The following is a 14,695-nucleotide window of genomic DNA, read 5'->3' as shown; positions in this document are numbered from 1 at the left end:
ATAATAGTTCCTCTTTAAGGTAATAATGGTGCACACCAATACCATAGTTCCACTTATTTCATATGGACACATCTAGTGGGCAATAAAGAAAAAAGAAAACCATTAAGGAAAGCATCAGCATGAAACACCAAACTTTTAAGTGACTCATTTATTCGGTTTAAAAGGACTGATAAATGCACAACTTGGCTTGAGAGTTCACATGTTTTGTGACATCCATCAACAAGTAAACTGCACCCGCGTTTCAAATCTGGCTTTTATTTAACACCAGTCATGCAAAATCTGTGGGCTTTACTCTTACTGCTTGATAGAACAGCTTAGAATCACTCGACTTTATGAACCACAATGTGTCCAGTAAAGGCAGAGTAGAGTCGAACAGCATCTACTAGTTTCTGGAAAGCTTCCCATTACACCCTCATTAGTTTAGTCTATAAAACTTAATGAAGCACATTTCAGAACAATGTTGAACATCAACATGACTCTCACACACACATGTGGAACAGACATCCGCAGGCTAACCCACAGTCGTGTCCGAAGGCCATTTCTCCAACACTAAAGGTGCAAGTGCCATTGATCCAGAGAAGACTGGAAATCGAGTTTCTGTTAAACTGGCTGCCTTGATGGAAATGATGACTCTTTGCATTACAAGAAAATGTATCAGAAGTACAAACAGAAAGGTTTAATTTAACTTTATTTTCATATCAATGGAAAAATATAACCTCATACAAATGTCTGATTCTGTCCATTGTCTCTTTTTAAAAGCTCGGTGAATGACTCCAATTAAGTGCCGCAAGAAACAAATAAAAAAAAATTACAACCAAAGCATATCAATGCAAATAAATTTGTGACATTGTTGACATGTTTATTTCGCATCTTCTACATGTTAACATATTAAGCTCAAGTCCATTGGTATCCGCAAGGATTTGGCACTCATTTTCCTGCTAAACAAATGGAGAATAAAAGTAGGATGTGGAAGTGTGTATTCCCGAACCCGGAGCGCTCCGCTAGAACTTCCCCTTGAGTGGCGAAAGTCTTCGCTTCCTAGGACAGACGAAAGCTCTGCATATCTGCACCACCCAAACTAATAAAGGGAACCATTTATTTTTTAGTAAAAAAAAAAAAATAATAAAAAAAATAAAGGGAAGTGGGAAAATTATATATACTGCAGCAATTGACTTTCAGAAAAGCATGACGAAGCTCAGCGCCAGTTACCCGAGTGCTGCGCCCGACACCCTGCCGCTCTCCTAGGTTTACATAAGTGCATCTCACGGAATTTGCAAACAAGATATTTATCATGTTTATTTATTATTGGTTGAAATAGTAAGAGGGGATGTGGAAACTGCTTCCCCTCCGTTCATTCACACACTCACACTCCAGTCACGCCATTATAAACTCCAGCAGCATTTCCTTCTCGGTCGCATCTTCTGACAAATGAATTGTGTAATAGGGAACAATCTGCAGTCGCAACACCTCAAAGATGACTTCTGCAGATGCACATTGAACAAAACTGTCCTTTCTGGCAAGTCTGTACTAATATGATGCATTAGCTTTTCAAACACAAGTGTGAACAGAATGTAGATCATTTTTAATATTTTTTTGTAGGGTCAGAGACACGTTCTGCACATGGAGAAGAGGTGAAGGTCGTGGCCACTGAGTTTTCTGCTGGCAACTGCTGGAGTTGCACTCTGAAGGTGGTGTGATGTCTCTCGCACTCGTTCTCACTCGCTCACATTCTCAGACACTCATCTCAGCGCACACGTCACTTCTGCTTCGACTTCTATGTGTAAAAGACAGAAGAAACCTCAGTGGGTTTGATTTCCATTATTCTTGGTAGAATTTCCACAGCCAGTAATCTGAAAACAACAAGAGGACAATGGCTAAGAAGAAATCTACAATAATGGGAGTAAAACTGACCATTATGTGGCAGACTAGGGCCTTTGAAGACCTTAAACTATAGTAAAACAAAGGTAAGAATCACGTACATGGCACATTTCACCCTCAAATGAATAGGCTTCACTTCTCTATGCATCTAATATTTATGAAAATACACATTCTGCTGTATTTTCCACATACTGTTACGAGACTGAAACTGCTTTTTCATTCAGCACATCTGATGGTTTCTTCATTGGTCTAAACAGGCCTGAAGACTTGCACCGTGACATTCTCAGCAGTCATAACCCAGAAGCCTTCATGTGTGTACATGCGTATGAAGCCCTGCAGAAACACGTCTGAGGACTGAGGTGTACACATACCAAGCTTGGCTCTTCAGCTTGCGCAGCTCCTTCGTGGCCCATGTGGCTAAAGTCTTGGTCTTCGTGATCTTGGACCTCCGGCCTTCAGTCAGCAGATCGTTGATCTGAGGCCGGACCTCCACCAGCTTCATCACGTCTTTCCCAAAAGTTGTACACAGGTCACTTTAGGAAGGGGAAGAAATGGCAACTTACATACTAGAGCAACAGAAGAAACATGCTTGACAAATAAACTAGCTACAGGAATAATAAGAATCTCCCAAAAAAGAAAACTGCAGTGTCTTTCTGAACCCAACGACTCGCGAGAGCAGAAAAAGGCTGAATTCAGTGCCTAATCTACACTATATATCATCTACACTATATATCATCTACACTATACATCATCTACACTATACATCATCTACACTATACATCATCTACACTATACATCATCTACACTATACATCATCTACACTATACATCATCTACACTATACATCATCTACACTATACATCATCTACACTATACATCATCTACACTATACATCATCTACACTATACATCATCTACACTATACATCATCTACACTATACATCATCTACACTATACATCATCTACACTATACATCATCTACACTATACATCATCTACACTATACATCATCTACACTATACATCATCTACACTATACATCATCCACACTATACATCATCCACACTATACATCATCCACACTATACATCATCCACACTATACATCATCCACACTATACATCATCCACACTATACATCATCCACACTATACATCATCCACACTATACATCATCCACACTATACATCATCTACACTATACATCATCTACACTATACATCATCCACACTATACATCATCCACACTATACATCATCCACACTATACATCATCCACACTATACATCATCTACACTATACATCATCCACACTATACATCATCCACACTATACATCATCTACACTATACATCATCTACACTATACATCATCTACACTATACATCATCTACACTATACATCATCTACACTATACATCATCCACACTATACATCATCCACACTATACATCATCCACACTATACATCATCCACACTATACATCATCCACACTATACATCATCCACACTATACATCATCTACACTATACATCATCTACACTATACATCATCTACACTATACATCATCTACACTATACATCATCTACACTATACATCATCTACACTATACATCATCTACACTATACATCATCTACACTATACATCATCTACACTATACATCATCCACACTATACATCATCCACACTATACATCATCCACACTATACATCATCCACACTATACATCATCCACACTATACATCATCCACACTATATATCATCTACACTATATATCATCTACACTATATATCATCTACACTATATATCATCTACACTATATATCATCTACACTATATATCTACACTATATATCATCTACACTATATATCATCTACACTATACATCATCTACACTATATCCATCATCTACACTATACATCATCTACACTATACATCATCTACACTATACATCATCTACACTATACATCATCTACACTATACATCATCTACACTATACATCATCCACACTATACATCATCTACACTATACATCATCTACACTATACATCATCTACACTATACATCATCTACACTATACATCATCTACACTATACATCATCTACACTATACATCATCTACACTATACATCATCTACACTATACATCATCTACACTATACATCATCTACACTATATCCATCATCTACACTATACATCATCTACACTATACATCATCTACACTATATCCATCATCTACACTATACATCATCTACACTATATCCATCATCTACACTATACATCATCTACACTATACATCATCTACACTATACATCATCTACACTATACATCATCTACACTATACATCATCTACACTATACATCATCTACACTATACATCATCTACACTATACATCATCTACACTATACATCATCTACACTATACATCATCCACACTATACATCATCTACACTATACATCATCTACACTATACATCATCTACACTATACATCATCTACACTATACATCATCTACACTATACATCATCTACACTATACATCATCTACACTATACATCATCCACACTATACATCATCCACACTATACATCATCTACACTATACATCATCTACACTATATATCATCCACACTATACATCATCTACACTATACATCATCCACACTATACATCATCTACACTATACATCATCCACACTATACATCATCTACACTATACATCATCTACACTATACATCATCTACACTATACATCATCCACACTATACATCATCTACACTATACATCATCCACACTATACATCATCTACACTATACATCATCTACACTATACATCATCTACACTATACATCATCCACACTATACATCATCCACACTATACATCATCTACACTATACATCATCTACACTATATATCATCCACACTATACATCATCCACACTATACATCATCTACACTTAGGGCTGTCGCGATAACCGCAATATCGCAGTACCGCGCTACTGACAGGCCAACCGCAGAGAAACGCAAGTAACCGCAGCAACCGCAAACCGCGTTTTCTTTTTTCATAAGGCAACCCTTCGTAGTTCGTACCATGTGTATTGAATGTTTAATAAGTTAATAATGATAACAAGACTGTTTATCATGGTGATTTGTACAGAGGATTCGTGGATTTGGACTTAAGCCTAAACAGACAGTGAATGTGATCGACTGAGCGCGTGCGATTACCTGCGTCTGTCTTTGAAGTCAAGTCAAGTATATTCGTGAAAAGGTTGCCGTTTCCAAGGAAAGCGAAATATTTGTCGTAGGTTATCATCCTTTTAACGTGTAAGGGTATTTACCATGAATGGCGTCAGCGCTGGTCAGCATTACACAGCGCGAGGAAGCCGTGGGGGAAAGCAGCGAGTCACGCATTGAATCAATGCCATTGGTCTCTATTAAGTGAAGCATTGCTGGCCAGCTGAGCCTTGAAAAGTGGAGCTCAAAGTTAAAAAAATAATTAACACCTTGTTTCATTACATCTATCATTTAAGGAATCAGCTTTTTTGAACGTATTTGTTGAATGAACGGTTTAATGACTCACTCAAAGACAGTCCGTTGGCGCAACAACTGCGCGGTGAGTGACAGTCTTTCAATGCGCAGAGACGCTGTTTAGTTTCGGTTACATTGTTTTTGTGTATGCTGACCACATCATAACACGTATTTATATAGCAAATAAATATAAATAAATAAATGGCGGTAAAACCGCATATCGCGCTATTGAGCCACTCAAAATTAATTCCTTCACCGCGACAGCCCTATCTACACTATATACATCATCTACACTATACATCATCCACACTATACATCATCCACACTATATATCATCCACACTATACATCATCCACACTATACATCATCCACACTATACATCATCCACACTATACATCCACACTATACATCCACACTATACATCCACACTATACATCCACACTATACATCCACACTATACATCCACACTATACATCCACACTATACATCCACACTATACATCATCCACACTATACATCATCCACACTATACATCATCCACACTATATCATCTACACTATATCATCTACACTATACATCATCTACACTATACATCATCCACACTATACATCATCTACACTATACATCATCTACAATATACATCATCCACACTATACATCATCCACACTATACATCATCTACACTATACATCATCCACACTATACATCTACACTATACCATAATGAGCCCGACAGGTTGAAGACAGTAATAATGAAGAAAAGACTGGCTAATTTACAGACTAAACCTAGTATTGTTTTAGTAAGCGGTCCAGAGCGTGAAAGACACCCATGATCTCTCAGCTCAGTACTCCTGTTAGACCTACCAGAATAACTCCAACACAGGCTGGTTGGTGAATGTGAAAACACAGGCTTGTCATGCGTTTATCTGTTCTTATTCTATTACTTTTATTCTCTGGAATTAAAACTTGAGAACTGTGAAACTGCACTTCCTGAGAATACAAGGTTATATTGGTCAGTAACACTAGCCCTGTCCATCAGTGTGTTCTTACCCGATGAGGCCCACAGCGTTGGCCACAACCCCGTCAGAGCGGTCCTCATCCTCAGCAATGTGTTGGATGAAAGACAAGATAAACTCGACACGAGGCTGTACCAGCATTACATCGGCTGCACAGATTGAGGGAAACGCATGCTTTATACATGAATCTTTATCATCTTCACAGTTACCAGACAGATAAAGGTAAACTTACGGTGTACATTCTCCTGGTCTCCTTTCAAGCCCTGGATGATCCCAGTGTACGCTTCCAGACAGCCTTCTCTCAGCTCATTCAGATAGTCCACCATATCATAGTCTGTCTGAAACACGAGCAGCAACTAGTCAATCTCCCAGTTAGCCAGCCTGGTCAATCTCCCAGTTAGCCAGCCTGGTCAATCTCCCAGTTAGCCAGCCTGGTCAATCTCCCAGTTAGCCAGCCTGGTCAATCTCCCAGTTAGCCAGCCTGGTCAATCTCCCAGTTAGCCAGCCTGGTCAATCTCCCAGTTAGCCAGCCTGGTCAATCTCCCAGTTAGCCAGCCTTGTCAATCTCCCAGTTAGCCAGCCTGGTCAATCTCCCAGTTAGCCAGCCTGGTCAATCTACCAGTTAGCCAGCCTGGTCAATCTCCCAGTTAGCCAGCCTGGTCAATCTCCCAGTTAGCCTTGTTTAACTTCCAGTTAGAAAGAACAAAAGAAAAGCAGCAGTTCATTGCAGCATTGATAGCGACACCAGAGGATGTGTTAATGTCCACTGAAGCAAAACAACCCTTTTTAAAGGCAACTATAAATAACCTATACTACTAGATTTGACAAGAAATCAGAAGTATATTTTTTCAGACTTGTGAAAGCTACAAAACAGAAGCAATTGGATTATGGCAATTTATAGAAACAACTGGATCCCGTCAGTGAAATGTGGATTTGCAGTTTTCTTGTCTCAATATGCTGAATTTTATGTATTGTTATATATTGTATTGGCAACTCAATTAAATATTTACCATCATATATTCTGCATAATTGGATGTTTTTAAATAAACACTGACAAAAAACAATACAAGCTTTAGGGCTGGACGATATGATGTATATGACATTGATATAAGTGAAGATATGGATTAGACCTATATTGTATTTATACAGGGTATATACAGGAATCATGGAATTAAATTTAATACCTTTTAAGACCTTTTCGAAGACCCTTCCATACATTAAGACCTCATCGCCACTTCAAGTTTTAACCATTACATCGGCGACAGCTTACATTTATATACTGATTGTAAGATAGCACAACTAAACAGTCTTAGTTTGTGATAACTCCTTATCAGTGCAAAATAATTCAGAAGGGTGCGAATGAAGCACAAGATAATTAATTGAATGACTGACCCAATGCAAGGTTTATTAGAAAGAGAAACCAGAATTAGACCAATAAACAAAAAAATTGACAAAACCCTCTTATTGAAGAGGGAAAATAAACCTCTCTGAGCTAAAGAGACAATGAGTTCACAGAGTATATTCAAAAGACGTATTTGTAACAAAAACTCTTATACCTGTCTGCAAACCATAGCTCTTTTGTGGTACACTTCTCATGACAAACACCTGATGGTCAGACAGTTCACCTGTGATCACCACTGAGTGCTGGATTTGAGTGTCAGTAAACGAATATTCGATCTGTAATTATTATTTGAAAAAATAAAATACTACTCGAATTTTACTATGTTGCTTTGCTGGCAGTAAATGCTGTGAATCCATGATAAATCCCAATCACTTACTCGCAGTTATAATTAAATGCACTGTTCGGCGCTGTGGAGCGTGTTGATTCTATTTGATCACATGTCGTCGTCAGCCTCGTGAAGTTTGGAATTACTTGGATGAAAATGATCTTACAAAACAGAATTACTTTATAATATTATAAGGATAAGTTATAATATCAACACCACAATGAGAAATCACATGAAATCCAACCAGCAGTCGAATGATGAAAGACAGCTGTCCATCACTGCACTGACGACTGCAGTAGCGCAGCTTAATCCCAGTGAGCGAGATGATTACTTAACTGATAGCAAAATGATTGACGCATATACTCCTTTAAGTTTCGTTAAAGAAGCAGTCCTTTACAGAAAAGGGTTAGTGCTGTTAGAAACTTTATCTGTCACCGTGTCCCTGAAACGTCTGTCAGAGGCAGCGCGTTTTCTACTTGAGCATGTGAATATTATTGTTTTCATATTGTAACAATATAAACAAGATAAATATAATGTTGACTTGAGTGTATACCTTCGTTCTGTACGATGAGTGGAACGGTCTGTTTTATTAGCGTTTTTCCCCCTTTCGTACTGATTGATCTTAAATGCTTCTTTACATTTTTTGTTTACACATATTTGTTTAATGTTTTCAACTGAAAGAAAACCTTAAGATGCAACTTAAGTTTATTGCGTATATTTAATTTCCATAGCGTTAATGGCCAAATTTGCTTTATGTATTTCGCTGGTGTTGAAATCAGGCTCATATAAATGTCAGGAAACACGATTCCTGCTGCATGTGGATATCCATGATCACTGGATCTGTGGTCAGTTGTAAGGAACACTATATCGAGTCCAACCTTTAGTTTAAACTAGGGGTGTAACGATACACAAAATTGACGGTTCGGTTTTCCCACGGTTTTGACGTCTCGGTTCGGTTCGATTCGGTTTAGAAAGCTAAAATTGCTTCTATTTTTTAAACAGTGGTTTAATGAAAAAATTGTCTTTGTTTTTTAAATTAATTCAATTACAATTAAATGTTTCACAAGGATTAAAAAAAATCTGCTAAATCTGTAAACTATATAGGCTGCACATTACTATAACATTAAAGGTTGTAGCCTAGACTTTAAACCTAAATTCAGATGCTATTTATTTTTTAGATATAATAATCAACACAACACATTGTATGAAAACATGTAAACTGAACATAAGGCAGTTTTTGCATTAACTTGTGTTTTTACTCTAATTTGTTATTGAAATATTATATTATGTTATTATGTTGAAATAATAAATTATTATGGTGCACATTTGTACATTTAGTACAAGAGTTCATTTATCGGAACCAAAGTTGGGGACACTGAATCACTTCCTGCTGAGGTAAATATAATGCTAGTGACAAGCTATGCCGTGTTATTGACGTCTTTCCGCTGATGAAACACTGATTGAGCGATTACACGAGTTATGATGCCTTTCAGTAAGTATACTTCATCTTTCAACATACCTTCAGGTGTCCATTCTGTAACTGAGGAAGAGATGATCGCGTTTACCCGCGCGCCGCGCTGCCGCTTGAAATGAGGAGCTTAAAAGGCCTACAGCGATCTGTCACGCCACAGCAAAGAGCGACAAAACGCCATTTATTGTTTGAATTTCGTGATCAAATAGACAGAATTTTAAAGATTACACCTTGCTTATTATCGAAAGTAACAAAACACGGAGCTTGTTATTTGGTGTTAATGGTGGTTAGGCTACAAAACTGAATTCGTTGTGTACTGTACACATAAGACATGAGGTCCATTGATCCGGGCTGGGCGGGGGCGGGGAGGGGCGTGTTCGGTACGCAATGAGAGTATCGCGATTCGAATCGTGTGTTCTGTATCGCGGTCAAGGACCTCGGATTAACGTCTCATCCGAAGGGCGGATGTTTTTATTACCAAACTGGTTCCACGTGTTTATCACACTAACGTTAATATTTTGCAACAGCACATTAAAATGAATAATTATGAAGGCTATATTGAAAAAAATTGATAATAAAAAATTCTTCAAAACCATCAAAATTTTTAATGCCTGTTGGATTAAAATGAAATGCTTTTTAATGCCATTAAGGCCTTAATTTTCGCAAATCCATTTAATGACTTTTAATGTCTTGCGGAAACCCTGAGTGTTTTGGGCAGTGTGCAGGTGTGTGTGTGGCGTTACCTTGTCCACCTGTGCCTGCGAGGCCTGCTGCAGTGTGTCCAGCACAATGTCCAGGTACTTCTTGAATTCCCCTCCAATGGCAAGTGCAATATCACCAAAGACAGACAGGATCTGGGGTTTCACAGACCTGTGCACATTCTCGTTCTGCAAACACATTGCAGCATTACTCAAAGGTAGTAACCGCAGCATCACTCGACTGTAGTAACCGCAGCATCACTCGACTGTAGTAACCGCAGCATCACTCGACTGTAGTAACCGCAGCATCACTCGACTGTAGTAACCGCAGCATCACTCGACTGTAGTAACCGCAGCATCACTCGACTGTAGTAACCGCAGCATCACTCGACTGTAGTAACCGCAGCATCACTCGACTGTAGTAACCGCAGCATCACTCGACTGTAGTACCGGCAGCATCACTCGACAGTAGTACCGCAGCATCACTCGACAGTAGTAACCGCAGCATCACTCGACAGTAGTAACCGCAGCATCACTCGACAGTAGTAACCGCAGCATCACTCGACAGTAGTAACCGCAGCATCACTCGACAGTAGTAACCGCAGCATCACTCGACAGTAGTAACCGCAGCATCACTCGACAGTAGTAACCGCAGCATCACTCGACAGTAGTAAACGCAGCATCACTCGACTGTAGTAAACGCAGCATCACTCGACTGTAGTAAACGCAGCATCACTCGACTGTAGTAAACGCAGCATCAATCGACTGTAGTAAACGCAGCATCAATCGACTGTAGTAACCGCAGCATCAATCGACTGTAGTAACCGCAGCATCACTCGACAGTAGTAACCGCAGCATCACTCGACAGTAGTAAACGCAGCATCACTCGACTGTAGTAAACGCAGCATCACTCGACTGTAGTAACCGCAGCATCAATCGACTGTAGTAAACGCAGCATCACGCGACTGTACTAAACGCAGCATCACGCGACTGTACTAAACGCAGCATCACGCGACTGTACTAAACGCAGCATCACGCGACTGTACTAAACGCAGCATCACGCGACTGTACTAAACGCAGCATCACGCGACTGTACTAAACGCAGCATCACGCGACTGTACTAACCGCAGCATCACGGGACTGTACTAACCGCAGCATCACGCGACTGTACTAACCGCAGCATCACGCGACTGTAGTAAACGCAGCATCACGCGACTGTAGTAAACGCAGCATCACGCGACTGTAGTAAACGCAGCATCACTCGACTGTAGTAAACGCAGCATCACTCGACTAGTAAACGCAGCATCACTCGACTGTAGTAAACGCAGCATCACGCGACTGTAGTAACCGCAGCATCACGCGACTGTAGTAAACGCAGCATCACTCGACTGTAGTAAACGCAGCATCACGCGACTGTAGTAAACGCAGCATCACTCGACTGTAGTAAACGCAGCATCACTCGACTGTAGTAAACGCAGCATCACTCGACTGTAGTAAACGCAGCATCACTCGACTGTAGTAACCGCAGCATCACTCGACTGTAGTAAACGCAGCATCACTCGACTAGTAACTGAAGCATCACTCGACTGTAGTAAACGCAGCATCACTCGACAGTAGTAAACGCAGCATCACGCGACTGTAAACGCAGCATCACGCGACTGTAAACGCAGCATCACGCGACTGTAAACGCAGCATCACGCGACTGTAGTAACCGCAGCATCACGCGACTGTAGTAACCGCAGCATCACGCGACTGTAGTAACCGCAGCATCACGCGACTGTAGTAACTGCAGCATCACTCGACTGTAGTAAACGCAGCATCACGCGACTAGTGACCGCAGCATCACTCGACTGTAGTAACTGCAGCATCACTCGACTGTAGTAAACGCAGCATCACTCGACTAGTAACTGAAGCATCACTCGACTGTAGTAAACGCAGCATCACTCGACTGTAGTAAACGTAGCATCACTCGACTGTAGTAAACGCAGCATCACGCGACTGTAGTAACCGCAGCATCACTCGACTGTAGTAACCGCAGCATCACTCGACTGTAGTAAACGCAGCATCACTCGACTGTAGTAAACGCAGCATCACTCGACTGTAGTAATCGCAGCATCACTCGACTGTAGTAAACGCAGCATCACTCGACTAGTAACTGAAGCATCACTTGACTGTAGTAAACGCAGCATCACGCGACAGTAGTAAACGCAGCATCACGCGACTGTAAACGCAGCATCACGCGACTGTAGTAACCGCAGCATCACTCGACTGTAGTAAACGCAGCATCACGCGACTAGTGACCGCAGCATCAATCGACTGTAGTAACCGCAGCATCACTCGACTGTAGTAACCGCAGCATCACTCGACTGTAGTAACCGCAGCATCACTCGACTGTAGTAAACGCAGCATCACTCGACTAGTAACTGAAGCATCACTCGACAGTAGTAAACGCAGCATCACGCGACTGTAAACGCAGCATCACGCGACTGTAGTAACCGCAGCATCACTCGACTGTAGTAACTGCAGCATCACTCGACTGTAGTAACTGCAGCATCACTCGACTGTAGTAAACGCAGCATCACTCGACTAGTAACTGAAGTATCACTCGACTGTAGTAAACGCAGCATCACTCGACAGTAGTAAACGCAGCATCACGCGACTGTAAACGCAGCATCACGCGACTGTAGTAACCGCAGCATCACTCGACTGTAGTAAACGCAGCATCACGCGACCAGTGACCGCAGCATCACTCGACTGTAGTAACCGCAGCATCACTCGACTGTAGTAACCGCAGCATCACTCGACTGTAGTAAACGCAGCATCACTCGACTAGTAACTGAAGCATCACTCGACTGTAGTAAACGCAGCATCACGCGACTGAAAACGCAGCATCACACGACTGTAGTAACCGCAGCATCACTCGACTGTAGTAACCGCAGCATCACTCGACTGTAGTGACCGCAGCATCACTCGACTGTAGTGACCGCAGCATCACTCGACTGTAGTGACCGCAGCATCACTCGACTGTAGTAACCGCAGCATCACTCGACTGTAGTAAACGCAGCATCACTCGACAGTAGTAAACGCAGCATCACGCGACTGTAGTAAACGCAGCATCACGCGACTGTAAACGCAGCATCACGCGACTGTAAACGCAGCATCACGCGACTGTAAACGCAGCATCACGCGACTGTAAACGCAGCATCACGCGACTGTAAACGCAGCATCACGCGACTGTAAACGCAGCATCACGCGACTGTAAACGCAGCATCACGCGACTGTAAACGCAGCATCACGCGACTGTAAACGCAGCATCACGCGACTGTAAACGCAGCATCACGCGACTGTAAACGCAGCATCACGCGACTGTAAACACAACGGAAATACCATATTCTGCTTTATAGGAGAGGCAAAATGAAAAAAGCTTCAGAAACAATAAAATACAACATCACAATTGATCACATTTTTTTAATAGCCTGACACCAGCATTGATTAAGTTTTAGTTTGTTTCGATAAACCATAATAACCTTGTCACGCACAGATGTTATTGGTAAGGACATCTTTAATCTGGTCAATGGAATGAAAAAACATCAAATATTTACACTGATGTTTCCTAAAACCCAGACAACCTGAATACTAAAGTGATTAGGAAAGCTTCTTAGTGTTTTCTGGAAAATAAGTCAATTATTTTTACATTTATTCATTTAGCTGACGCTTTTATCCAAAGCGACTTACAAATGCTATATATGTCAGAGGTCGCACGCCTCTGGAGCAACTAGGGGTTAAGTGTCTTGCTCAGGGACACATTGGTGTCTCACAGTGGATTTTTTTCTGAAATTGTTGTAATTTATATACTGCAATTAACACCAAGCATGCAAACATCATTCGGAACCAGTACAAATGTGTGCATGAGTACGCAAGCTCTCAAGTTTATTTGTATTTTTTCTCACATGCAGGCAGTTCAAGCTCAAATTTAAAACGCAACTGGTTTATAATGAATGCTGCTATAATTTGTTTTCTACTGATATTTTTCATTTTAGTTCTGAATTCCACTAAATTTAAAGTATATTTTGTGAGGGCACTAAAATGTGTGAATCTTGTTCCCCTCTCAATGCATTTGACCATGTGCATCTTTTCCAGAAAATATGGTATGTCACAAACTATTATAGTAGTAGCGCAATACCACTCACATTGCACAGATGCGTGATTTCAGGGGGTGTTCTGTTGCACATGCACGCACACACACACACACATATATATATATATATAAAAAGGTGTCTTTAAGGAAATGGCTAATACTTACACCCAGGTTTTCCAGCAGTAGCTGCATCATTTCATCACAGTGAGGCAGAATATTGGCCATCAGTGCTCGACAAAGATCACACACCAGCCCCACCGCAGCCAGACACACCTG

The 14,695-nt window shown here is 40.8% G+C and overlaps 1 protein-coding gene across 4 annotated transcripts in view; it reads right to left on the bottom strand.

Moving 5' to 3' along the window:
* Nucleotides 1-671: 671 nt before the first annotated feature.
* Nucleotides 672-14,695, bottom strand: part of kpnb1 (karyopherin (importin) beta 1) — a 44,813-nt gene continuing 30,789 nt past the window's right edge. For 2 of the 4 annotated variants that reach the window (XM_077233755.1, XM_077233757.1), the window contains exons 17-22: nt 14,585-14,692; nt 10,327-10,470; nt 6,618-6,723; nt 6,420-6,534; nt 2,250-2,411; nt 672-1,850 (exon numbers count right to left, since the gene is read on the bottom strand). In XM_077233755.1, the coding sequence (XP_077089870.1) occupies nt 1,850; nt 2,250-2,411; nt 6,420-6,534; nt 6,618-6,723; nt 10,327-10,470; nt 14,585-14,692 (636 nt within the window). In that variant the 3' untranslated portion in view covers nt 672-1,849. The remainder of the gene's footprint in view (nt 1,851-2,249; nt 2,412-6,419; nt 6,535-6,617; nt 6,724-10,326; nt 10,471-14,584; nt 14,693-14,695) is intronic. The other 2 variants (XM_077233756.1, XM_077233758.1) reach the window with 1 other exon arrangement.

The sequence above is a fragment of the Siphateles boraxobius genome, unplaced genomic scaffold (assembly GCF_051911475.1).
Source record: "Siphateles boraxobius isolate OS27281-9 unplaced genomic scaffold, OSU_SipBor_1 187, whole genome shotgun sequence".
Classification (NCBI taxonomy): Eukaryota; Metazoa; Chordata; class Actinopteri; order Cypriniformes; family Leuciscidae; genus Siphateles; species Siphateles boraxobius.
The sequence above is the reverse complement of the archived record's forward strand: the minus strand, read 5'-3'. Positions and strand labels throughout refer to the sequence as shown.